Genomic DNA, 25,052 nt, shown 5'->3' with positions numbered 1-25,052 from the left:
AAGAAAAAAAAGTTGACCCGTGAAAGTGAAAGCGTTTCTGGAAAACTCAGAGCGCCGCGAGTGAGGGCCCGCTAGGCTGGATGGGGCAGGTGGCGCGTGCTGCTTTAAGGGCTGCGGCGGGCGCCGACGCTGCTTTTAAGCGGAACGTGCGAAGCACCGAATAGCGTCGACGTCGATAGTTGAGAGATGGAAATAACAAGGTGAATGGAATGGAAAGAGACAGATGGAAGATACGCAGGGAAATGGAACCCCCCTAATGGTGCGCGCTTCTGCCCCTAGTGAGAACAATGCGAGTGATCACCCTTCGCCGGCTTTTCGCCTGCCCTCGATCTCATGCACCAATGAGCGGCCCGATATTTGCTTGACGCCAATGCTATGCATACACAAGTCAAACGCCTTAGGTGGATGGAACGTCTAGCTCGTAGGCTAGCTTGCCTACACGATTCTTGACATTTGAAACGTCTGTATCTGAGCTAGTTTCGGGGCCAAGGTCTGATTCTACATACAGTGGGAAATAATAAGTACTAAGGGGGGCAAGGCAAGATGCAAAGCAGAAAGAAAGGAAAGTAAACAGAATAGTAGTACCACAACTCAACTCAGATCGAAGCCAGCCCCCGAGCTGACTGCATAAAGGAGTTTATTCCGCAGCATCTCAGCGGTCGAATATCGAGGTAACTTCAACAAGTTCACACAGGTACTGGTACTCGGTAGTCGCTCCTGATCGTCGCTAGAGTCTCGGATGCTGAACCGCGGGTGCAGGTGGCTGAATCCAAGCAGGGGGGCACGAGGCGTCGAGGTCACGAACCGCAGCACCTTCTGGCGCTCCTCAGTGGTCATCTGGTGCATGACCTCCCAGAACAGTTTCACGGTGGGATGCTCCTGGTTGTCGTCGCCGATCGTGTACACGCCCCCATACTGCGTGTTTCGTCGGAGGTCCTCCACATCAATGTCACCAGTCTCGCCACTCACCAGGGTCTGCAACTCGGACTGATTGAACATGGACAGCCAGGCTGGTTGGATTATTTGTCCCAGACCTTGGAGGAATGCATTGGTTTGCAGAGCGGGTTGAACTTGTAGACGGTATCGTGCGATATAGGATATGTATACCAGTCGGTTCTGGTTAGTAACAGGTGTCTTGGAGCCATTGTATCGTAGCTCCTTCGTGACAGTACGATTGCCTGACTCCGGCATGGGAATGGTGTCGGTGACGGTAAAGTCCAAAGCAAAGTCTTCAACGTCTTCGGGGTAATTCTTCAGTTGTAGCTAAAGGGTCCAATGTCAGAAATCAGGGAAGACCGCATCAGCAGGGTGCATCCACTACTTACAAGGCCTTGGTAGAGACCTTCATCAAGGTCCTTCAGATCATTCAAGTTGGCCCGGTAGGAAGACTCTTTCAGGGCTGATCCAGTACCTCCAGTCAATGCCCATTTCAGAAGAAAGAATGGCGCAAAATTGACATCGACCAGAATGCCTTCGTAAAGACATTTCCCTATGACCCGTCCGAGAAATTCATATCGGCGGAGGAGATCGCGAATTTTGGCTGTCCATTCAGTGGTCGACTCGCTCAACCCGGTTTCCCTTAGCTGCTCCTTACACTGGTCAACGGCGGTCGGATTAGGATACAGCAGATGCTGGTCGTTCTCGGCAAACATGCGAAAGCCACCCTCAGTCTTGAACGCCTCGGTGGTAATACTGGTTAAGAATTCTTTCGTCACTCCACCGCCGTCGATACCGGCCTCCATGGTCCCAAATCGGTCGATGAAACTAATCTGAATAGGTTCCTTGAGTCCGTCGCCCAACTGATAGAACTGGGACAAGGCATCGTCGAAGACATGCTCCCGGCGGATCTCGGCCTGATGCCGGGCGAGAACGTCTTGGACAGCGGGAAGGCCATTGATCATCTGTCCCATGGTGGCTTGGGCAACGGACACCCGCCACGAGTCTGGATCGACAAATCCATGTCGGCGACGATGCTGGTCGTGGTAGATGAACTCTCGGAAAATTTGGACTCTGGTGGCAAATGGAATGAAGAATGGCATGTTGCGTAGGATTTCGAGCCTCGGTGCAATTGCTGCGAGGATCCTTCCTCGAGCAACTCGCTGTTGGTGGCGTCGCAAGGACTCGAGCCGTATAGTCTGCTGGGCATGACCGGCCCCTGCCAAACCAAACGGTTCGGTGGATCGACCGTTTGCTTCATCACCCATAATATCGGGGTCTTCAGGGTCCTCGGATCGAGCTTGGAATTCATGCCTCCTTTCCTCTTCCGCGACAACGGATGATATGAAACCTTCCATGTCAAACCGATTCGTCATAAGCCAATGGTCACGAGGGAGAAATTTTCGGCGTGAGCTGTGAGCACGTTCATTGTTAGCATGGGCAATCGAGTGATATTTTCTGCTCCGATGAGACTTACTCCCGTTCATGAAGCATCCGAAGGAGACCGGTGACAAGACCTTTGAAATACTCAAGTGGAATTCCCGTAACACCAGGAAGGTAATTCGTTTGGCCTTTGGCTTCCAAATCTTGGGTACTTGGCAGGGGGGTTAAAGCACCTGGCACCTGGCTAGTACTGTTGAAGTAGCTGCTGAGATTTATCGCGGTTGGTCGAAGCTCCGGCTCACTCAAATCCACAGCATTCCAATATAGTGTGAAAGCCAGATTCTTCAGAAAGATTGTCATGTCCTTGATGTCATGCAGCGGTAAAGCACTTTCTCGTGTCCATGAAACTTTGGTGTTCGCAGGCGACGTAATGGAAGTGGTGCTAGAAAAGAATTCATCGTCGTCCATGACTTTCAGCACGAATGTATAGAGCTCGAGAAAGAGCAGGATGGTTGTCCACTCTTGATCTCTTTGTTCTTGCACCATATTGACAGGATCTTTCGCATGCTGTGGTAGTTGCAATAGCGGAAGCACCTTTGTCGAGTCACTGCTAATGATCTGGAAGACACGACTGGATCTAGATGCCTGCCAGAAATATTTGATGGCCGGGATCTTGGAATCTGGTTGGCCAGAGACCTGCTCTCCAGACGGCGCCGACCCCAGGTACAGCCACATTCGAATATCATCACCTCGCCGAGGAAACATCCTCAGCAGGTTCAAAGCGTATGTGGCAAGGACCCTAGCCTCCTTAGACGCATCAGATTCGGTGGGCATCAAGTCCGTCTGGGGAAGACGAGCTGATCGAATTGGCGAAAGTAATCCGGTCACGCTGCTTTGGTTGACAAGACTCATTACTTGGTCTTTGATAAAGGGGTGCAGAGGGCGAGCGACTTTGGGCGAATCTATGTCGCTCGGGTCGTCCACCTCCAAGCCCTGCATGAGATAGGTTGCCGTGGAAGTCAGCAAGTCCGAGACCACAGTCACAAATTCCAGCTCCGGAGCCCGCAGATTAGCTTGGCCACCGAGGGCATGCCTGTGGAAAAAGATCAAATATGATAGCAGCCAAGTGCGAGCTCCTGTATCATCTAATGTGCGAGAGCCCTTGCCTGTGGAGCTGAGGCGAGACGACACCGCCATGGCGAGCATCCTGTAGTTTATCTGACTGGCAACTCCGTCCAATTTTCCGAGATGTGCCTCCAGATCAGGAATTGTAAGGTATGATATAGCGAACGATTCATAAGCCGACATCGTCTCCGACGTGATCGGTCGAATAACAGCGAGAACAGCTTCCTGGAGGCAATCTGTGTCAATTCTCAAGCTAGACTGATCAGACTCATTGTTGCCATCAAATGAATACAGCCTTGAAAAGCGAGTAGTCAAAAATGCCATGGCTCCGTAGTACGTATCTGCGATAGTGGCCATTTGTTTCGGAATCAGACCTGCCAAAAACATGGCTCCTCGAAGCAGAGGCTCCACGGCCGTGTCAGGAACAGCCGGCTTCGAGGCCGAGTGCAGTACATTAAGCACTGCAACCGCCAGTCGCCTGAGCAACTTTGTCCACTCTCCTTCGGTGGCAATGGTTGGCAGAGTCTGGAATGTCTGCTCGAAGGCATGAACAAAATATACAAGCCGTAAAACATCATCCCGTCTCCGTGCTGAGACAAACTGGACCAGCAGCCTGAGCTGGCCAAGGCACTGGTCTGCGGTGGCGTAAGGAACAGGATGGCGCAACGAGAACGCCAAGTCATCTGCTGTGTCTAAAGCACCGGAAGATAAGTCCATGGCATCCAGCAAGGCCTGCTGATTTGTATCCCAATCCGACCTCCACGACGCATATGTAGCTTTCCTGCTGCGGTGACCCCGCCAGCCTCGCTGAATGACCCGGGCCGCATTCTGCTTCTCCCTATCCCGTTGTCTCTGTATTCGCTCTTGCTGTGCAATGGCAACTGCGCTCTGAGGGTTCGATGCATGAGGAGTCTGTCGGCTTGGCGGGCCGCCAGGGAACGCAGCGAAGGGATTGGTGGTGCGGCCGCTGAGGTTCACCTGCCGCGGGCGACGAGAGTTGCCGGTGAAAGACTGGAACATGGTGCGGGCCTCTCTGCCCTGAGGTGGGGGGGGGGGGGGGATTCAGTCGAGGGATATCTAAGCAAATAGGTGTCGCTGTGGATGCAAAGAACAAAAGAGATGCAGGCCCATGTCGCAGCGCTGGGGCATGGAGGTGAATGTGAAGAACTATGACATACGCAGCCTCCGATACGGGTGCGCATGGTGTGACCTTATCAGCGTTGTGCGCACAGCACACGCACCTTTTCAGCCAAATTCAAGATAATGCCACACTAGTGCCACACTCCGAGAAAAGATCTTCGGTTTCTCCAAAAGCAGTGCTATCTGGGTAAATTGAGGTCCTGCATTACAAACAAGAAGTCGTTCATTATATCATCACACAGGTGAGCATTTGTATTGTTTAGGATCTTCTATAAAACATAAGACTGCAAAAGTCTTAACTCTCTTACTCCAAATTCTTGTGTCCGACTTTCGATTCTGAACCCAGAGATCCTGCAGCGCCTTGTTCTGATGAACCTCGTATATTTGGTACAATCACGGTCAAATATTCTGTACATATAATACATGGGAAGGGCCACAATCGGCCAGCGAGCGGGTGAAGGGCCGACGGAGCAGGGCCGGCAGCTGTCAGGAGATGCTGGATGGATGGTGAGTAATTTTATCTAGACCCAGCAATCGTGGTCAGTAAAAGCCCAATTTCCAATATGTGATCTCGCTCGGCATTTACTCACAATGAGTTCTTCGGTTATGACACTTGTTTTCTCTGGAATCACTGCTTAGGTTCTCGCCTCGGCTGCTTTGAGCGTTGTTGCTCTTCGAGCTGTATCTGCTTCTGCGCGTGCTCGTAGACTTCCGTATCGTTGTATTGAGCCCACAAGCTGAGATAATCATTGCCCTTGAGGCTGTCGACCACGGTAATGGTTCGGCCATTCCTTTCGATATTCTTTGTGTAGAGAGACCGTTTGGGCTCGGCGCGTTTGGTCACGAAGGGTGTGAGCTTCTTTCATGTTAGTAGCTATTCCGGAGAATAATTGAACATTCAATAAGGGAGCGCACATTGAAATCCTCCAGATCATCTGGGACCGCGTAGGTGCGGACTTTCTTCCAGTCAATCACGTAGTTGCCCTTCTTGTCGAAATAACCCATCGAACCGGTCCGGTTACCCTTGTAGTAGCCGCCATTGACTTGCTTGGTTGTCAAGCGCAGGCGCGCCATCAACGGACTCGATGGCTTGAACATGTTGGCGAGGGCTGGGGGTGTGAACAGGGAAGGGAGTAAGCACCAGTTGGGGTTGACGGAGAAGTCGACGAAAGTTCGGGTGGTCGGACCGCGCTAATCGCCCGCGCCGAGAACTTTTTTTCCTCGCAACAAAAAAAGTCGATCGAATCACCAAACCCTTCGGAACAGAAGCCACGCAGCGACTGGACCAAATTCTGTACCCCTGTGTTCAGGTCCAAAGCTTCTTGTTCCGTGATTTCTTATTATCAACGTCCACCATAACCATGCCTCGCAGGCAAACGAATTTGCGGGGTCCGAAAGACCAGTCCGGTCCCAAGCCCGCGCAAAAGCGCAAGAGTGGTCGGGCGCTGAATGCGCTCTCGATTGCAGAGAAGCAAAACCCTACGAAACTTGGGGTGCGTCGCAATCGTCTGGGCTTCTATGATGATGGTGAAAACCGCAAAAGGCACTCTGGTCATGCCCAGGGCGACGACGAAGACGAAGAGGCGGCCCCGAACTACAAACGCCGCAGAACCGATAATGGCGACGGCAGTATGGATGGAGGCAGTGATAGTGAGGGTCATGAGTGGAAGCTGGGACAGGTTGACAGCGATGACGACGAAGAGCTAGACAGCGACGAAGCTCTAGGATCAAGCGACGAGGAAAGATTCGAAGGCTTTACATTCCGCGGGAGTGCTACAATGAAGTCTAAACCGAAGTCGAAAAAAGCCGTGTCGCAAGCAAAGAAGCCTGCTGAGATCAATCTATCTGAAGATGTCGATCAGTCCGAAGAGGAAGAATCTGGTGACGAAGATGATGATGACGACCTGGGAGAAGATGCTGTGGACCTTCTCACTGCATGGGACATGAACACTGCGGCCGAAGAGGAAGAGGCAAAGGATGCTGCGGCGAAATCTAAGAGAGCCGCAATAGGGGACGACAGCGACGGAGATTCCGGTTCAGAAGGAGACAGTGAAGATGCCCCGAGCGATGAAGACGGATTGTCACTTTCGGGCGACGAAGACGACGCGGATGCGCAAAACAACGGACTGTCCAAACTTCAAGACTTTGTCAAATCCATGGAGAGTGGCGAAACCAGGAAGCCCAAACAAAAATCGCAGGAACAGGGCAAGCCTACAGAATACGGTCTAACTTCCTCACGCAAACTAACTGTCGCCGACCTCTTGCCATCGATCACAGACTCCCGCCTCAAGAGCTCTCTGAAGCATGTCGACTCCGCCCCTCAGGCGTCAAAGTCTGGTATCCCAGGCAAGCTGGATGCTCCTCTTGCCAAGCGCCAACAGGATCGCCTGGACCGAGCTGCCGCCTACGAGAAAAGTAAAGAGACCTTGAATCGGTGGCTGGATACAGTCAAGCACAACCGCGAGGCCGAGCACCTCGTGTTCCCTCTTCCTGACCCTGACGCCCAGCAGACCTATCGCATGGATGTGGCGAAACCTACCACGGATTTAGAAAGCACCATCCAAAAGATTTTGGTGGAGAGTGGATTGGCTGAGTCAAATGGCAAGTCCACCGAAGCCCAGGTGCAAGGCTTTGAGGAACTCCAGGCTCGCACGCTGCCCATTGAAGAAATCCAAGCTCGACGCGCTGAACTACGGAAGCGACGTGATCTTCTTTTCCGAGAGGAAGTGCGTGCTAAGCGAATCAAGAAGATCAAGAGCAAGGCGTACCGTCGTGTCCATCGCAAGGAACGTGAAAAGCTTGAACAACAGGAACGTCAAGCGCTTTTGGAAGCTGGTGTGGATCTGGATGAACAAGAGCGGGAGCAAAATGAGCGTCGGAGAGCGGAAGCCCGAATGGGCTCCAAGCATCGCGAGAGCAAATGGGCTAAGAGTCTGAAGGAAACCGGGCGGACCGCCTGGGACGAAGAGGCCCGCAACAATGCTGCTGATCTAGCATTGAGAGAGGAGGAGCTGCGGAGGCGTATTGAAGGCAAGCGCGTGTCTCGGGCAGACGAAGACTATCTGGGATCCTCAAGTTCGGAATCCGAAGATGATGACCCGTGGGCCTCTGATGCTTCAGAGGTGGAAAAGCGCAAGCTGCACCAAAAGCTCGGCGCACTCGAGGGGGATGCTTCGGACAGTGATGCCAAGGGGCCCCATTCGAGTCTTTTCTCCATGAAGTTCATGAAAAACGCAGAAGCCGCCCGCAAAGAGCAAAATGATGCGGAGCTCAGACAGCTGAACCGTGAGCTGCACGGTGACGAGTCACAGTCTGAGGCAGAGTCGGAAGTTGGTCGGCGCAAGTTTGGCCAGTCTCAAAACTCTGAGTCCAAAGCCAAGGCCAAAACGTTGCCCAAGAACGATTTCGAGGAGGGACCTGACTCGGATGTTGAGCGTCGGCCAGCCGACTCAGATCAGGATATCGAAATCGTGACCGATGGTCCTTTCAAGCGAAACAAGCAACAATCCGGACCTTCTGCTACTGGTAAGACCGTGCAATCCTCGGCCAAGATGTTCAGCCAACAGGCTGCGCCAGAAGAAGAGAATCCTTGGTTGGTCCAGACAGGGCGCAATAACCGCCGCCGGGCTGGTCCAGATGCTCAGGAGGACATTGAAATCTCGCTCAACGACCAGCAGCCACATGTCCCTCACAAGCATGCTTCGTCCACGAAGAGCAAAGCTACCAAGGCAGCACCAGCGAAACAGCGCCATGATGAGGAGAATGACAGCGATGACGAGGACAGCGTGCCAGTTCTGCTGAAAAACCACGACCTAGTCAAGCGGGCTTTTGCTGGTGACGAGGTCGTGCAAGACTTCGAGCAAGAAAAGATGGAAGCGATTGAGGATGAAGGCGACAAGGTCATTGACAATACACTCCCTGGATGGGGAAGCTGGGCCGGTGAAGGCGTCAGCAAGAAATCGCAGAAGAAGCAAAAGCGATTCCTAACAACTGTGGAGGGCGTCAAGCCTGAGAAACGCAAGGACGCCAAGCTCTCTCGTGTCATCATCAACGAGAAGCGAGTCAAGAAGGTATGTTTCCCTATCAACTTATATCCCGAAGCACTGCCTAACCTCTTCCATAGAACGTCAAGTATATGGCCAGCCAGCTGCCTCATGAATTCGAGACGAAGGCTCAGTACGAGCGTTCTTTGCGCATGCCACTGGGCCCGGAGTGGTCTACGAAGGAAACTTACCAGAGTGGAACGAAGCCTCGTGTTATGGTCAAGCAAGGCATCATCAAGCCCATGGAGAAACCTATGATATAAGGGCACGCTATTGTTTATGTTGGAAGACGTGTATATTCCCCAATGATTACATTTTAGATTCCACATCCAGGAAGGCAGTATTCGTCTCCTGTCAAAAATAGCATTCAGAGATTGTGATTCGGATTGTGCAATCTGCGAGAATAGTCATATGAGGGAAGACTGGGAACATGAAGCAGTGTAGGCAACCACTACTCAGGTTGCATCACGGAGCACGGTTTGAACCGTTATTGGATGGTCTTCTTTCCTCGAACTCGACCAGAATCCACGGCCGCTGTTGTAGTATCGAAGTGTCGACGCCTTTCTAGACCGTGACCTAATCCGTACTACCGTGGCGGCGCGTTCAACCCCAGATCGCACTTAAGTTCGGCATCACCCGCCATTCCTGTTCCTCAACCTTCTGAGCCATCTTGAAATGTCGTCACGCGGTGGCAGAAACGTGTCTTCTGACGATGGCGCTGTAGGGCAAAGAGGCCAGCCTCAACCAAGCACTGGAATGCCAGTAACCTCGATCTCAACACAGGGTGTGGTGTGAACCAGCCCGCTGATCAAGGCATTCGGGACAGCAGCAACAGCAGCAGCGCGACCCGTGGACACATCGGTGATTCATCTGCCCACAGTCATCGTCCGGTGGATTTACGATCCTAGATGTCGTTGCGACTGGTTCGGCCAACTCCACATCCTTGGCACCGCCCGATGACAACGCAGCTGCCTGCTCTTAACAACCACACAACCCCACGCCGTTGTTCTGCATATTCTACCTACAAGTTCTACAAAGATCCAAGGCCACGCCAATCATTGAACAATTCGCCTGGAATCAAGGCAGGGGACGTCCGGTACACTCAATCCATCCCATTGTTTACCATCCACCCCCCGCGGGGCATTCCTAGTAGTGGGGACAGCCTCACCCGTTGGTGCGTGGCCCGTCGAACACATTGCTGTCGCGCTCGCGCCCTACATTGCTGAGCCCGAATACGCTCCCATCGCCGCGGGACTGGTCTCCTTGCCTGCGCGTTCACTCGGCTGATTCCCAAGAAGATCGACAGTTCCGAGATTCTTTCTGCAGGCCATTGACAAAATTTCGGCCGTGCGTTGTCCCAATTTGGTGCTGAAGCGCGGAGCTGGCAGACCAATCTGAACCCCTTCTGGAATTCATACCACATACTTGTAAGTAGCAGTCCCTCGGGCATGGATCCCTCTTCCTTCGCTGTTGTACTCGACTCGCCCCTCGACGACAGCGACGCTGCGCTTGCTGGATAGCCAGTGTACTGTCTAGAACGAAGTTCAAGGCATAGATCAGGTCTCCAGCGTGCTGTTTCTAGCCAATTCCTTCGTTTCGAGGGACTGGGCATTGAGCATCAACAATGAGCGTCAATTGGAAGGCGACAGCCTTGCTAACATGTCTGGCTGCTGCAGAGACAGTCCACGGTCTACCCAAACCACCGGGTACCGTGGCCGAGGAGATCTTGCAAAAGACTGCCACAGCGCCGGCGGCAGCTTTCAAGACCCAGTACCCTCCTGCTGATGCGGAAGAGAGACTCCTGATCCCGGAATCTCATCCTGTAAGTATTGTAAATAATCATTGGGTAGAGTGAACTGTGATGTTGATACTGTGTGAAGGTATACCGAGTTGCGCTTGAGAACGAGGGCCGCCCGTCGCAGCTTCCTTTCCCGACTTTCAATCTCGATGGTATCCTCGACGGCGTGAGTGGATTTTTGTCGCCGCCGAATCCCACCTCGGCGCCTGTTTCCGCACCTGCATCATTGCAACAGCCTAAACCCTCTGTTTCTTCAATTGTCGAGTCCGTCTCTGAATCGCTAGTGGCGGAACCGACCCCAACGTCCATTGGAGGTATGTTCAACGTGGAACAATCCAATATTGGCTTGCTAACTGACAGTCAACAGACCGAGCTCACACTACCCAATCTGGACACCCCAACAAGCCATCAACGATGAAAGGCCAAGATATTTTCCAGCCAGTTGCGACGAGTGCGCCCCCTGCCAACGTCAAAGCTCGACATGACCACCCAGTGGCGAACAAGCATGTGAGTGACTGTACACAGGTTTCTGTAAATCGAGCAGCACTGATCCTTGCCGCTAGGCGAATACCACGGATCCGATTGAGACCAACAAGTTCTACGCAGGACTGTTTCTCGGGTCTCAAACCAACGCTAGTTTCACCCAGCCTTACTCTCTTGCATGGTCGAAGGGCAGTGGCACTCTGAAGAGCTGGGGTATGGGTGTCTCCCATGTCGAACCTGATATGCTGGCATTTGGTCCCAAGAACAATAAGCTTCCCGGTCAACCGGTCGAATATTACATCAACCCCGTCGGCCTTCAACACATCATTCTGTCCGCCTCTGAGTTGGACGAGTCGACCGTGCTGAACGTAGAAGAGCCGAAGGGATTCTCCGCTCAGGCTGTACTGAAACGGTCTGGCGGGTCGGCTCAAACGATCACCTACCCAGTTGTTCAAGGTATGGGCTATGTGACTGGTGTGTACAATGGTTTGCAGCCTCTGATTGAGAGTGGCGTGTTCTTCCGCAAGGTTGTCAGCGCTGTATCCCCCAAGTCTGGTATTTTCAAATACCAGGTTACCCTTGAAGACAATACCGATTGGGTTCTCTATGCGACGCCGACTGACGGCAAGGATCCGGATCTAAAGCTGGTTTCCAAGTCTAGCCTCCAAGGCCCTCACGGATTCTCGGGTACGATTCAAGTCGCCAAGAACCCTGCAGGTCCTTCCGGCGAGAAATTCTATGACAACTCTGCTGGTGTGTACCCAGTTGCTGGACAAGTGGATGGGTCTGTGGCTGGACATGATGGCACCTACAGCCTTTCGTGGACCAAGGCAGGCAAGCATGCAGAAGGTACCCCCCTGATTATGTTTGCGCTCCCTCATCACGTTCAGTCCTTCGACCGCAGCACTGCTGGGCGGGCCACCAGCATTCAACTACGGACTACCACCAAGGGCAATGCTACTGCTGTCATCGGCGAAACCTGGACAATGGCTGAGCCGGAGCTCCCCGTCGACATGGGTTTTGCACCGTGGTCTCCCACCAAAGGAACCGTCCAGAAACTTTCCGCGAATGCTCAGCAAGTCATTGCCAAGACTGCTCCAACCGAGTTGAAGCAGGATATCGATGCTCAAACAGACCTGAACAGCATGTACTATAGTGGCAAGGCTCTGAGCAAGTTTGCTACTTTGGTCTACACTGTCAGCCAGCTAGGTAACGATGCTGGAGCGGCCAAGCAGGCTCTTGAGCAGCTGAAGAAATCTTTTGCTCGCTTCGTGCAGAACAAGCAACAGTTTCCACTAGCATATGACTCTGTCTGGAAGGGAGCTGTCTCGACGGCCGGTTACGGCGGAGACTTGAACTCCGATTTTGGAAACACTGCCTACAATGATCACCATTTCCATTACGGCTATTTCATCCAGGCTGCAGCCATAATTGGTGCTCTTGACCCGAGTTGGCTGCCGGAGAACAAGGACTGGGTCAACATGCTGGTTCGCGATGCTGGTAACTCGGTGGAGAATGATCCGTACTTCCCATTCTCTCGTGGGTTCGACTGGTACAGTGGCCACTCTTGGGCAAAGGGTCTCTTCGAGTCCTACGATGGCAAGGACGAAGAGTCCACCTCTGAGGATACCATGTTTGCGTACGCAGTTAAGATGTGGGGTCAAACCATTGGCGATGCCAGCATGGAGGCGCGTGGTAACATGATGCTCGGTATTATGCGGCGCTCTCTTGACAACTACTTCCTGATGCGGAGAAACAACACCAACCAACCGGAAAACTTCATTGGGAACAAGGTGACCGGAATTGTAAGTGACTCATTCGAGAATTAAGGACTTCGTAGGTGACGCTTACGATTTGCGCAGCTTTTTGAAAACAAGGTCGACCACACAACCTACTTCGGCAACAACCTGGAGTACATTCAAGGGTATGATCAACGGCAGGTCCTTATTTGAACTTTCTACTGACGTCTCTCCCAGAATTCACATGCTGCCTCTTCTTCCCAACTCCGCGTACACCCGCCAGCGGGAATTTGTGACCGAGGAATGGAACGCCATATTTTCTGCGAATGCATCTACTCCAGCCTCCAAAGTGGAAGGCGGCTGGAAGGGTGTTTTATATGCCAATCTTGCCCTCATCGATCCTCAAGCGGCATGGGATTTCTTTGCAGCCGATGATTTTGACTACAACCTGATCGATGGAGGTGCATCGCGCACATGGTACTTGGCTTACGCTGCAGGTCAGTTTACCCAGATACCCTCAGGCAACTCTATGTCAGTACTAACATGTAGTAGGTCTCGGCGGTGGCCACTAGAGAGCCACCATTTTCACCCCTCTATCTCTTGCTTGTCTCTGGGTTTCTAGGCGTCGGTGGCTTCCCTTCATCTCTGCCTTCTTTGCTTGATTGAACAACATTTCCTTTTTTTTGTAAGGTGTATTTGTTAGTTCGGTTTTTCAGAATAGCTATTTTACAATGCAGCGATGGGTGGGTGTATAGTATAGTTTGTATGGCAATTATGAGATGAAAGACCTAGAGCGAAATCAAACCTTGGAACTATTGCTATGTTGCTACTACCTGTGCATCGACGCCGATAAGCTCTGGATGGAGCGCCGGGCTCTCGACTATTACCCTTAGAGTTATTGAATAAGAGCGGTCTTTCAGTGGGCTCAAATATATTTGATATTTGTTGACAAAGACGTTCTATTGTGGGTTTCTTGCTCCACCGGCTCCTCTACACCAAAATATACCGCATCACTCGCCTATATACCGCGGAGAACAGACCACAGGCAGCTTGGAAAAACATCAACATTTCCAAGATTAGTTACCTAATGCTTATTTCATCTCCTGCGTTGGAATTTTAGAGTACTTTTTAGGGAATTCACTGGAAGTATGTAGGACCTTGCTCTTCACCAATTAACAGTTCGTTTCTCATCAAGTCATAACCACATCAATCCCCCCCCCAAAACGCCCAGTTCCAAGCGCACTCACTCCGGCTTCACCTGCTCCTCAGCGCACGGCAAATCCAAATCCACCACCCACGGCGCATTCAGCGGCTGATACGACAACGTGCAGATACTCGCATTTACAAATAGCGTCTCCGCACCGACGCGCAGCGGCCGCTCGCTCTGCGCGCTGACGTCGTAAAACGCGCCCCGCTTCTCCAGCATCTCCTCTTGGTCCCGGTCGATCGATTCCTGCCTGATCCCGCCCGACGCAAAGCTATCCCAGGTGCCGCGCACCGCGCCCCAGCCTTCATGGATGTGTCCGAAGAGGTACAGCCGCGGACGTGCGCGCTCGGCAGCCCGGAGCAGGTGCCCACACCCAACGTGCGTGACCGGGTCGCGGCCGACGCCGTCCAGCACGCCGGCCGGCGGGCCGTGGGTGAGCATGATATCGACGGCCGGGAAGTCTGGGACCGGATTCTGCGGCGCGGGGCGCGTTGAGCCGGGGAGGGGAGGGTTGAAGCGGTCCTGGGAGCGCGGGTAGGCGAAGGCCCAGCGGCAGAACTCGGGCTGGTAGGGCGAGGCGTAGACGGTGAGTTGTGCGCCGCTGGAGAGCGTGAAGGTGTGGGTGCCTTCGTCGAGGTAGTGGATGCCCGCGGCGCGGGCTGCGTCGTTCGTGTAGAGGTCCTTGATGGAGCGGACGTAAGTCTTCATTGTGTCGGGGAGGGGGACGGGGCTGTTGCGGATGGTTTGCACGAGGGAGGTCGCGTCGTTTTCGAGGAGGGTTTCCGAGTGGCCGAGGCGGACGGATTTGAGCTGGCGTCGGTAGCCGAAGCTGGTGAAGTGCTCTTCGTCGAGGGTGATGTCGTGGTTCCCGGCGATGACGAGCTTGAGTTCGGCTGGGGCAGTTTTGAGCATCGAGACCATTGTCTTGTGCTCGGTCTGGTAGCCGACTTTGGTGAGGTCGCCGGCGTGGAGGAGGACGTCGGCTTCGGGGAGAGGAGCGCGGTAGGCATAGCTGGTGAATTGGCTGGGGTTGGGGGGACAGGTGTGTGTGTCGGAGATCATGCAGATGCGGGTTTTGATTCCCGCGGGAGATACCATCCTAGGCAATGGGATTGATTGGAGATGCTAGGTATGAGATGGAATAGAAAGGCGGGAAGAAGGTTGGGCAGAGGAAGATCGAAGCTCCCTCGGTTACCGTTTGGGGCCGCAAGCCGCGGGGAGAACGACGTCAGCCTACAGAGTCCAGACCCCCACGAGAATCTATATCGACAGCATAACCATACAAAATCTACAATTCGCAGGACCACCGTTCGATCGGCACGAAGTAACATAAACAGGAATCATTCCCATGGAATTGACGGCTCAGAGCTCTACAGACATTGCATCCTCGGATGCCCAGATCATGAAAGTTTTCTGGCAAACATAGCTGAAACTCCGAAAACCACCCGTGCAACGACAACCCATGCGGCCCCGACCGTATGGTTATTTCCCTTTTTGCTTTTTCGTTTACTTGCGGATCGCACGCTGGTAGAAAGCCAGCTCCTCACCCTCCAGGATGTAGCCGTCGACACGGCCGCTCTGGCCGGGGCGCGAGGCCACAACGGCGAACAGGCGGCCGGACTCGAACTGGCGCTCGATGGCGGACTCGACCTTGCCCTCCTCGGCGAAGCGGGCGGCCTGCTTCTTGGCAACGGACTTGCTCTTCTTCTCCTCGGTCACCTCACCGGTCTTCTGCTGGCGACGGCGGCCGATGCCCTGGCCGTAGTGGGCCTCGTACCATTGACGGAAAGGGGCGGCATCAATCTGGACGACGGCCGACTTGGTCAGGGTGTTTGTGCGGACCAGCTCGTTGTTGGAGGGGTGGAAAGACACGCCGATGACACGGGTCTTGCGGGAAATGCCCTCGGAGCCCCACGAGAAGTTACCGGACTCGAGACGGAGAGCACGGAACTTGCGGTTGCCACCACGGGTGCGGACCAGGTGGATGCGCTTGGTGCCGATACGGGTGTTGGCGGGCTGGCGACCCTTCTCGAAAGCTCTGTTGGAAAGCAAGACGGGTCAGATACGGCCCTGAAAGTTCATCCTATCTCTTCTCCTCCTCACCACTCCCCCTCAAATCACACATAATGCCTTCCCGTCCGCACACAAAGCAAAAATTTCCTCCCGGGCTGGATTGATGGATATATCGTACCTCTTCTTGCGGTAGAAAGAGCGCTTAGCACCGGTGGCGCTGCGCTTGTGGCGCGAATCGCGAGAGATACCCATGTTTGCGGTTGATGGAGGGGTCTGTCAAGACAAGCCAAAACAATATTAGAACTCCGTGATTTGATATAGTGCGTCTTGAAAAATCCCCAAGCTTCTGATTCGTCCCAAGCGGATTGGCAATGTCGATGTTGAATGTCGGTTGCTGAAACAAGTTTGACGAGATGTGGATGGATGTTGTGGACGAGGCGAAGCAATCTCGAAATTGGATATTCCACGGTGCAGAAATTGTCGACAGACTTCAATCGACTCGGGCGAAGCAGAAGGGAAGGGATCAGGAAGGAGGAACGAGAGGAAAACTCACCTCTAGCTCTGCAGCCCTTCACCAAAAAACGCAGGTTGTCGAGGGGTGTCGTTGGAAGATGCGGTCGTGGAGTCCGGCGAATTTCGCAGGGCGCACTGTGTCGCTCGCTTGTGCGGTTGCCCTAATTGACGCTAGCCTCAGAGTGGCCTAGCGTGTCATCTGTGTGGTCCCGTGATTCTACAATGCTGACTCATCATGTCCACTTGGAGGGGATCTCGTGACTTGAAGTAACACTGTGAAGCTTCCCAGCCTTCGTCGGCTGGACATGCCTCTACAGGTCGTATCTCGGAGTTCTGAAGCTCTATTCTATCGACATTTCACTCGCTCTTGCCCTTCTTCACCCGTTCCTCCTTCACAATCTGTTCGATCCGCTTAAATGCCCCGACTCCCTCCACGAAGCACGAGGCCGCCCAGATACACCACAACTTCGACAGCACCGGCACCCCATGCGGCTTCAACTTGAGAACCGCCAGCAGCGAGGCCTCGAAGATGTGAATCGCCACCACAGCGGGAAACAGAAGCGGCTGGATATTGTAGACAAAGTGGGCGAAATCAGGAACATACTTGAAGCCGAGATTCTCGTAGACGAAGGAGCCCGGCAAGAGATTGCTGCGCCGCCAGCAACTCACGTAGGTGAACAGACACAGTACAAAGATGACAGCCTGGATGCCTCGCGGCGCGCGGTACTCGGTGAGTGTGATGTCGGAGCGGCCCAGTCGCTGCAGACTGTCCTTGTGGAGCGCGACCAGGCGTCCGCGGGCCTCGTTGTAGTCCTTCATGGGCGGGTTCAGGGGGACGCAGTAGCGGGTGCCATTTGCGCGGAGGATGACTTCGGACAGACTGATGTCCTCGAGCTGGGCATGGCGGGCTTCAGGGGCGCTGATTTTGCAGAATGCTTGGAGGTATAGCTGGAGCGAGTCACCGTGGTCGGCGTTCATGTGCTTGATGATGAAGTCCTTGGACATGGTGACTGGCGGGGGAACCTGAGATTCTTGAGGACGGAGAGTATGAAAAGTGATGTCCCAATTGCGCGAAAAGGGGGCAATTGATCTCCCGCTGGATTTGGGAAGAGTCGAGGCGAATCTCCGCGCCAAGACCGAACCTCGGCCACTCCACGCTGCCAACCATGTGCCGCGCAGTGCAGTCGGAAATAAAATACCACAGGAACTGTCGTGATTGGGCATATTGAGAGCGAGCAACCTTTCCCGGATGTACCGACATCCATGTCTTGATTTCTCGGAGACGGGGGATATATACATGGTAGAAGTACAGGATTCCAGTGTATCGACTTCCTGCGCCGCGCCGCTCGTAAACCACACATCAGGGCCCCAAAAGACCCGCTGTCAAAAAAACACAGAAGAGACATTAGATAACCCAGACGTGGCTCTATGAAAGGAAGGAAAACATGCAGAGCTGAGACATCATGGAAAGAGATCGATCGTGACAGTCATTGGGCGTTCAAGGGCGGCCAATTCTGCAAAGTGCATCATGGGGGGGGGGGGCAAAGAAAAAGGCCGGTCGACCTAAGCCAGGATAGGAGAGAGCTGTTTTCAACGGTTTCACGCACTATTGCCGATGAGATCAACTCCTAGTTCCGGTTGAGCGGACTTGATTGCAAAAATTGGGAAATAGGCATGACTTACATGAGAGCCAAGGTCAGGTCACCGTGAATGCGGGCCTTCAGCTCCACCTCGATCTCCAGGTTCAACTCCAACTTCAGCTTCATGCCTTCCTCGTCGTCGATGCTCTTTTTCTCCTGGTTGACCATGTTCATGCCACCCGACGGGTTCAAGTCCGACCGGCGGTCCTGATAGGGCTGCATGGCCTTGCCCTGCGTCGTCGTGTCGTCGTCATCGGAATAGTCGTCATCATATTCATCGGAGTAGTAGTCATCATCGTCAGAGTATTCTTCAATGTCATCCTGCTGCTGTGGCTGCTGTCGCCGCCGGCGCTGGAGCTGTTGCTTCTGGGTTGGGGCCGCCTGGTCATTCTGCTCTTCGTCGGAGTAGTCGTCATCGGCGCTATCGTACTCCTCCTCAGAGGGGACATCGTCCGGCACCTGGAACTGCTTCTGTTGCTCTTGGGTCTTCTCGGCGGTGGCCATGGTGAAATTTGGGATCTTCAATCAAAGGCGACGTGGTATTATGAGGAGTCAAGAGGGGAAAGCAACGATGGGACGACAGATTTCAAGATTGCCCAGGAACAAGGATCAAGAGAAGAAACAAAAAGTCGAGATCCGAGGGAAAGCGGAAAGCGGTGATATGATATGATTCCAGGGGAGGAAGAATCATCGGCGATCCAGCACGAGGGTGAGTATCAGGACCATGACGTTGGCGGTTGAAACTCGCATCCCCACTACCGATTACTGCGTAACAAATGGATCGACAAAGACGAGAACCACCGGCGTCATGCCCTACCATCCTTCCCCGGTGTCCCACCTCCAGGCCGTGTCAATTAACGGCAGACACTATTTTCAGCACCCAGTGGCGACCAGTGACACACATGGAGGAGAAGCATCAGCTCCAGTCTTTGTAGACAGGAATCAGTGGAAACAACCAGAAGAACGTCGTGGTGCCTCACATCCACGGGTCGTAGTATGGAGTCCTGCAGCAGTCGAGTTACTCCAGATCAGGGTTTGGGCGTCGAGTGGCGTCATGACAGAGAAGAGGAACGGATGAGCGAATGAAGAGAGACGCCGGCAACGGTCTTACGTCGACTTCATTTAGAAAAGTGGATCGACCGCCGTCAAAATTGCCCGGCGCCCATCTGATTGGCTTGGATGGGTTGTTAATCATTGTCGATACATGTACATGCAATAACTACCTACTGTAGGTCGTTGGATGTTACTGGATTTAGTTCCAGATTCGCATCGATCGCGCTGCCGATCCTCAGCGCCGACATGGCACTTTTCTCCTTCAATCCCTGCCTCAACGTCATCGCTCTCCACAATCTGGGGGGTTTTCCCATGGACTGCCCTGTATTCCATCGGGCCGTGACACTGATAGACGTGGTACTCCCAGCATCCGATTTCCATCTGACGTCGGAGGCGGCTGCGCGCGCCCGCATCGACGCCGGTTTCCAGCTGGCCAGACAATACAGGGCTGTGAAGCGCCATTTCGTGTGCGCATACATCATAGCATCGTATATACCTGTATTAGCAAATGACAGGGTCAATTCCACCATTAGCTCCTGCAGACCCCCCATCCATCGCCTCGCATCGGTGACGCTTTGTCCTTCATAACCAGCGTCTCCATCCCGATCACTTCATATCCCCCCTCCCCTCCTCTCCTTCTTTTCTTTCCATCATGGCCGATCAGGACCCTCAATCTCCCAACCCCGACTCTACAACCACCCCCAACAAACCTAAGCGTGCCCCTCCCAAGCTAGGCAAGAAGAGCCCAGCCCAGCAAGAACAGACCCCGCCGTCATCCGAGCAAGGTCAACAGGAAGAGCAAGAACAAGAGCAAGAAGAGCCCGAGACCCGCAAGCAAGAGCCCGACTCCGACGACGACCAGAAGAACCAAGACGGCCAGGACCAGGATCAGAACGGGGAAAAAGACAACGCTCAACCCGAGCCCGAACCAGAACCTCAACCAGAGCCCCGTCGTCGTCGCCGTCCCCGTCCTGCATCACGCCGACAAGAGTCCGATATCGAATCAATCCCCCGTAACGACATGGACGCCCAACCCCAGCAGCGCCAGCGCACTCGCCGCACCCGCCAGCCGCAGCAGCAGCAGCAGCAGCAGCAGCAAGATGGCGGCCCTCTCGGCGGCCTCGGTGGCGTCGACCAAGCCGGCCAGCTGGTCCAGAACACCGCAGGAAATGCCCTAAACGGCGTCACCGGATCGGCTGGCAAGGCCGTCGGCGGCGTCCTCGGTGGCGGCGAGAAGGAAGAAAAGGACGACGGTGGCCGGGACGAGCAACTGCGGCTGCGCCTGGATCTCAATCTGGATATTGAGATCCAGCTCAAGGCTAAGATCCACGGTGACTTGACCCTGGGATTGCTGTCAGTATCACCCTTTCATTTCCAACACCTGCTTCTTCTCTTATCTCTTCTTGTCTTCTGTCTCTCTTCTGTCCACCGCTCCAGATTTGACCTTCCATTGTTCGTCGATGGCATTTCCACTGACTGACTGTGTAGTAATTAATTCGTCTTGACTGCAGCGGCTAGAAAAATATTCTTCCTGCGAGCACTACTGCTCTAAACAAGGCCTATCTTCCATGGTCTTCTCCTGCAACGAACTGTTTACGGCTTTCCGGTGATGTGATATGCATGGCTCGGCATGAATTGCGACGTGCAATGTTTCCAAGTGACTTTTCCTTTTCCTATTTGTTTGCCTCTTGTCTTTCGTGTCAGCTTGTGCCTGGTTGTCATTTCCCTAGATTCGACTCGGCCGCTTTGGTGTCTGGTCTGCGTGTCTGTGATGACTTGAATGTACAGTACAATCGTCTCCCAAGTATAGTAGCTGGATCCGGCGAATGAGAATAATGAGGATTTCACCCCTCCCCGAATTGCTGTAGCCGGTGGGTGTATGTAGCACCTGTATGTTTGCTGGAAGGCGCATGTGTTATTCAGACACGAGACTTTGGCCGTCGTGGCACAGAGAGAGAATGAGCAGGAGCGGGTCAAACATTGGCGGTGCTACGGGCGAGGTATGACACGGCAGAGAATCGCTTGGATCAGTAGGCACTTGGTCACGACGAGCTACCATCTCGTCATTCCAACCTACATCGTGCAAGATCGCAATATGTATCCATTACAAGTCTCCGAAGAGTTGACGTATATGCAGTAGAATGAGCTTCTCCCATTCGTCAATCTGTGGTGTGAGCTGTGAGCGGGAAAGCCTAGGGACACACATCGCAGCAGGTAGCATAGACAGGTTGAGTAGCGCGCTGAAAAACGAAGAGAAGTCCGCTTTAAAATCATATATGTCTTTCGTTTCTGTTCTTTCTTATCTTCCCACCAAGTTTACAATTAATATTGTTGTCAATCCTCGAGGGCAACGATGCCAAAATACCGACTGCCCTAGGAAACACTCTTACAGCCCCGCAACGTACATCAGTCCATAGCCGATGGTCACGATGACCACGAAACACATGAGACTCGATGGGATGCCGCGGGTGAGGAAATGGCGGACTTGAAGGTATCGCTGGCCCGTTTGCGGAACCTCGGTCATGATGGCAGCTGACAGTCACGATCAGGATCACACTCGAGAACCCATCAGAAACGTTCAGGGGAAACTTACTCATGTTGGGGAAGCCGCTCGTGGGTAGCGCCATTGCGACGGAGCACATCAAGGCACTCGCCATGACCAGCAGGTTCGGATGGGGATTCTCCATGCTGACACCAATCTGGCGCACGAGAGGCAAAATAATCAGAGCCGCGACGGTGTGAGATATGAAGGTGGCGATAACAAGAATCAAGGCGGAGAAGACCAGGAGCACGCTGTACAAACTGAGGTGTTCAACTCGGGCCGTGATGGCCGACGCGATGGTGTGCAACAGGCCAGAGGATGTGACGGCCTTGCCCAGGCACAGCCCTCCTGCAGCAAGGATGATGATGGTCCAGAGAAAGTTGTTGAAATCCTCCTTGTTGAGTATTCCCGTGCCGAAGAACAGCACCAGAGGGATGATGGCGATGACGCCCATATCCCCAAAGACATGTTCAAGCTGATGGCTGGCACACCAGAGAGCGATGGTAACGAGGGTCACTGCACTGATGAAGTACTGGGTGCCACTAAAACGGTCCTTGACGGGCCGGAAGGGGATAACGGTTGCGTTGCGGCCCGGGTGGAATGTCATCAACAGAAGTCCCCAGATGAGCAGAATGGAAATAATGCAGACAGGGAGCGAGATGAAAAACCATGTGCCCCAGCTGATACTCGGGTACATATTCTGCAGGGCAATGATGTTCTGTGGAGAAGCAATCGGAGAAGCCGCTCCACCAACGTTGGCTGCTAACGCAATACCCAGCACAAGTGCCTTGGCGAAGTTCGATTCTGGAGATAGGTTGCGCAACAAGGGCTGAATGATCGAGTAACAGAGCACGGGAGATGCAACATTACTGATCCACATACTCAGGAACATGCTCACGAACATGTTTGTCAACAACACCACGTGTGGCTTCGAGCCGGCCTTGCTGAGAACGAACATGGCCATGCGGCGGGCAATGTCGTACTTGGATAGTGCTGCTGCAATAGTAAACCCACCAAGAAGCAACATAATGACGGGAGTCCACATTGACGAGAACACCACGCCGGTAGCTTCTTTGGGGCCCAATCGTGTATGCGGCTTATCCTCTGAGCGCATGATACCAAGGACGACGACCAGAAATGGAATCAGAAGGGATGTAACAAAGAGAGGAATGGCCTAGGTGAGTGATTTTAGCAAACATCATGATATACGGTTTAATGAGCAAGCTCTTACCTCGGTGGCCCACAGAATGCTGACCAGAACCAGCATGGCCAGACAGTTTTGCTGCTCGGGAGTATCCATGATGCGCACCGAAAGGATAGCGCCAAAAACAGCAATACTGAAGATCAATGTGCCGAAGCTCAAGCTGCAGAGCCACAAGGGAAACTGGACCCGGCCAAGCGGAGTCGAAACCTCTTTAGTGCGCATTTCTTGCTTATCACCCTGGCGCCGGGCTGTGGCAGGGTCTTCGTCGCCTCCCAGGAGGGTTTGACGAATACCAACATTGGCGGCCTGCGCACGACGTTCAATCTCAATCATCTCTCTCCACACGGTGTTTCTCTCCCAGACTACATGCTCACGTAGATGCAGGCGTAATTCGCGGCTGGCGAGGGAACGGTTGCCCTTGGTGACAATGTCGGCATAGACACCCTCGACATCTCGAATATGTCCGTCTAGCGCAGCCATGGTGTGATCGCCGAAAGGCAACGCCGGATAGACGGCATTGTTGAGGTAGTCCCGGCGCAAAGTGCGGAACAGTGTTTTGTCGTACTTTTTCAAGGCCTTGGCGAAGCCAGTCTTATTCAGCTCGATAAAGGACCTGAGCTCGCAAAGAGAAACGTAACATTCGATGAGACGTTTCTTTAGCGATACTCCGGCGTTGTAAAGAGCAAGGAAGTCCTGGTCGCTCAGCTGAGAACTCTGCAGCCCTCGACTATTCACTTGACCGAAGAAGGCTGAGTCCGCCATGTCACCTGTGTGAGGATCTTCGATCGTTGACTCTCCGTCTGTCGACTGCACTGCTCGGTAGCGCGAATGCGGCATTGAAGGGGCCAGTTCATCGTCGCTATCTCCATCTTCCTCACTGACGGCACTAGATCGCCGCCGTGCACCAAGACCAGAGCTGCGATAAACGCTACCGCCTGCTGGACGAGAGCTGGGGCTTAGAGTCCTCGCTTTGATAACAGTCTCGCTGACAGGGTCCATGTTCACACCGTCCGTTTCCGAGAGATAAACGTTGGCGTCCCGCATTAATTCATCCGCCCCTCCGAATATCTCCTCCTGCTTCTGCTGATAGAAGGTACAGATCTTGTCCAGCTCGGCATCCAGGGCACGTTTGAAGATACCGTCTGGATTGCTCACTTGAGCATCACCCAGTAACGGGGCAGACTCGACATCTGCGCCACTCTGTCCATCGGGCCGATTGACCTGTTTCTCAAGAGTATATATCCTGCATGAAAAGCACAGAATTAGCATGCCGAACATATCCTCAAGCTCAGGCATCATGGCCATGCATCTACCCAACCCTGTGCAATGTAACACCCGCCAAGATGGGCACTCGGAAATGCTGACGACACGACAAGCGCAGCTCGCTCGAAACAGATACAAGCCACGAGACAACCGAAGAAGGCGAGAAAGAATGGCCAACTTACAATTTCTTGAGGTTGCTGTAGGCAATATAATTGGTACTCCAATCGGGCACCGCATTGAACTGAATGCTATGCGAAAACTTCATTTTGGCTGCGGTTTCGGGGTCACGTTCACGGTCAACCTGGGCTCGGCTGAAACGATGAGCTCGGCGTCGAAGAGCCTCAGCCCAGAACCTGAGTCGAGTCGAGCGGAAGCCCCGAGGACGTTGTTCCGGGGAGGCTGCCTTCTCCCAATCCGTGCCCAACCCAGATCCAAGTCCCGCTAGCGACTGTGAGTTGGCAGCAGGTTCAAATGTCGGGGCAGCGCTTCCAGGCTGTGCGCGAGCGGCGGATTCGGGAGGACTCGGTCCAGGCGAACGGGCAGCAGCGTTGAAATCGGCGAGCTCGAAGGATTCGCGACTCGAGGGAGAAGCCACCGTCGCAGAGTGGCCGGACGGCTATCGTCCAGGGGTGTCCAATTGACTGAATAAGAAAGAGAGGCCCGCTCGTGAGAAGGAGGTTGCGGGGCGGCAGATCGAGGTGTGGTCACCTGGAGCCGGTTGCGTGTTCAGCGTGGGTTGCACTGATGGTCAGGCTGGCAATGGCAGTGCTCGGCGGATCGGCTCAGTGCTCGAATCTGCGACTTATGCTCCGAGACACTAGCTAGACTGCTTGCGCATTCTCTCCAAAGGTGTAAGGCGAGAGCACGCTGACGCCGACATTCGCGATATCTCCAGGAATCGCGGGTTTCCCGATCAGGAATGGTACCGGCAATGATGTAAGCGAATGCGCAACCAATCATCTGCATGCGA

The 25,052-nt window shown here is 53.6% G+C and overlaps 10 protein-coding genes across 10 annotated transcripts; 3 read left to right on the top strand and 7 right to left on the bottom strand.

Moving 5' to 3' along the window:
* Positions 1 to 591: 591 nt before the first annotated feature.
* On the bottom strand, positions 592 to 4,464 carry N7459_002644 (HECT-type E3 ubiquitin-protein ligase; the record flags this gene model as incomplete). Its single annotated transcript, XM_056941829.1, has 3 exons — positions 592 to 1,263; positions 1,326 to 2,349; positions 2,414 to 4,464. 3 exons carry the CDS (start codon positions 4,462 to 4,464, stop codon positions 592 to 594), a joined length of 3,747 nt encoding a protein of 1,248 aa, XP_056801712.1.
* A 748-nt stretch (positions 4,465 to 5,212) lies between these two features.
* N7459_002643 (mitochondrial 54S ribosomal protein mL41) lies at positions 5,213 to 5,682 on the bottom strand (the record flags this gene model as incomplete). Its single annotated transcript, XM_056941828.1, has 2 exons — positions 5,213 to 5,440; positions 5,500 to 5,682. The coding sequence occupies 2 exons, from the start codon at positions 5,680 to 5,682 to the stop codon at positions 5,213 to 5,215; spliced, it is 411 nt and encodes a 136-aa protein (XP_056801711.1).
* A 263-nt stretch (positions 5,683 to 5,945) lies between these two features.
* On the top strand, positions 5,946 to 8,890 carry N7459_002642 (UTP14 family protein; the record flags this gene model as incomplete). The annotated part of the gene is made up of 2 exons (XM_056941827.1): positions 5,946 to 8,654; positions 8,708 to 8,890. 2 exons carry the CDS (start codon positions 5,946 to 5,948, stop codon positions 8,888 to 8,890), a joined length of 2,892 nt encoding a protein of 963 aa, XP_056801710.1.
* Positions 8,891 to 10,251: 1,361 nt separating this feature from the next.
* Positions 10,252 to 13,219, top strand: N7459_002641 (glucan endo-1,3-beta-D-glucosidase; the record flags this gene model as incomplete). Its single annotated transcript, XM_056941826.1, has 7 exons — positions 10,252 to 10,449; positions 10,508 to 10,739; positions 10,793 to 10,932; positions 10,989 to 12,713; positions 12,771 to 12,832; positions 12,885 to 13,144; positions 13,200 to 13,219. 7 exons carry the CDS (start codon positions 10,252 to 10,254, stop codon positions 13,217 to 13,219), a joined length of 2,637 nt encoding a protein of 878 aa, XP_056801709.1.
* A 671-nt stretch (positions 13,220 to 13,890) lies between these two features.
* N7459_002640 (uncharacterized protein) lies at positions 13,891 to 14,952 on the bottom strand (the record flags this gene model as incomplete). The annotated part of the gene is made up of 1 exon (XM_056941825.1): positions 13,891 to 14,952. The coding sequence occupies one exon, from the start codon at positions 14,950 to 14,952 to the stop codon at positions 13,891 to 13,893; it is 1,062 nt and encodes a 353-aa protein (XP_056801708.1).
* A 408-nt stretch (positions 14,953 to 15,360) lies between these two features.
* Positions 15,361 to 16,119, bottom strand: N7459_002639 (40S ribosomal protein eS8; the record flags this gene model as incomplete). Its single annotated transcript, XM_056941824.1, has 2 exons — positions 15,361 to 15,892; positions 16,046 to 16,119. 2 exons carry the CDS (start codon positions 16,117 to 16,119, stop codon positions 15,361 to 15,363), a joined length of 606 nt encoding a protein of 201 aa, XP_056801707.1.
* A 618-nt stretch (positions 16,120 to 16,737) lies between these two features.
* On the bottom strand, positions 16,738 to 17,385 carry N7459_002638 (DUF2470 domain-containing protein; the record flags this gene model as incomplete). Its single annotated transcript, XM_056941823.1, has 1 exon — positions 16,738 to 17,385. One exon carries the CDS (start codon positions 17,383 to 17,385, stop codon positions 16,738 to 16,740), a length of 648 nt encoding a protein of 215 aa, XP_056801706.1.
* Positions 17,386 to 18,059: 674 nt separating this feature from the next.
* On the bottom strand, positions 18,060 to 18,524 carry N7459_002637 (uncharacterized protein; the record flags this gene model as incomplete). The annotated part of the gene is made up of 1 exon (XM_056941822.1): positions 18,060 to 18,524. The coding sequence occupies one exon, from the start codon at positions 18,522 to 18,524 to the stop codon at positions 18,060 to 18,062; it is 465 nt and encodes a 154-aa protein (XP_056801705.1).
* Positions 18,525 to 19,725: 1,201 nt separating this feature from the next.
* Positions 19,726 to 20,553, top strand: N7459_002636 (uncharacterized protein; the record flags this gene model as incomplete). The annotated part of the gene is made up of 2 exons (XM_056941821.1): positions 19,726 to 20,426; positions 20,511 to 20,553. The coding sequence occupies 2 exons, from the start codon at positions 19,726 to 19,728 to the stop codon at positions 20,551 to 20,553; spliced, it is 744 nt and encodes a 247-aa protein (XP_056801704.1).
* Positions 20,554 to 21,459: 906 nt separating this feature from the next.
* On the bottom strand, positions 21,460 to 24,347 carry N7459_002635 (putative plasma membrane phosphate transporter Pho87; the record flags this gene model as incomplete). The annotated part of the gene is made up of 4 exons (XM_056941820.1): positions 21,460 to 21,605; positions 21,667 to 22,789; positions 22,847 to 24,062; positions 24,265 to 24,347. 4 exons carry the CDS (start codon positions 24,345 to 24,347, stop codon positions 21,460 to 21,462), a joined length of 2,568 nt encoding a protein of 855 aa, XP_056801703.1.
* Positions 24,348 to 25,052: the final 705 nt, after the last annotated feature.

The sequence above is a fragment of the Penicillium hispanicum genome (genome assembly GCF_028827665.1).
Source record: "Penicillium hispanicum strain IBT 35686 chromosome Unknown utg000003l_segment0_segment0, whole genome shotgun sequence".
In the NCBI taxonomy this organism is placed as follows: Eukaryota; Fungi; Ascomycota; class Eurotiomycetes; order Eurotiales; family Aspergillaceae; genus Penicillium; species Penicillium hispanicum.
Note: the sequence above shows the minus strand (reverse complement) of the source record. Positions and strands in the feature narration are given on the sequence as shown.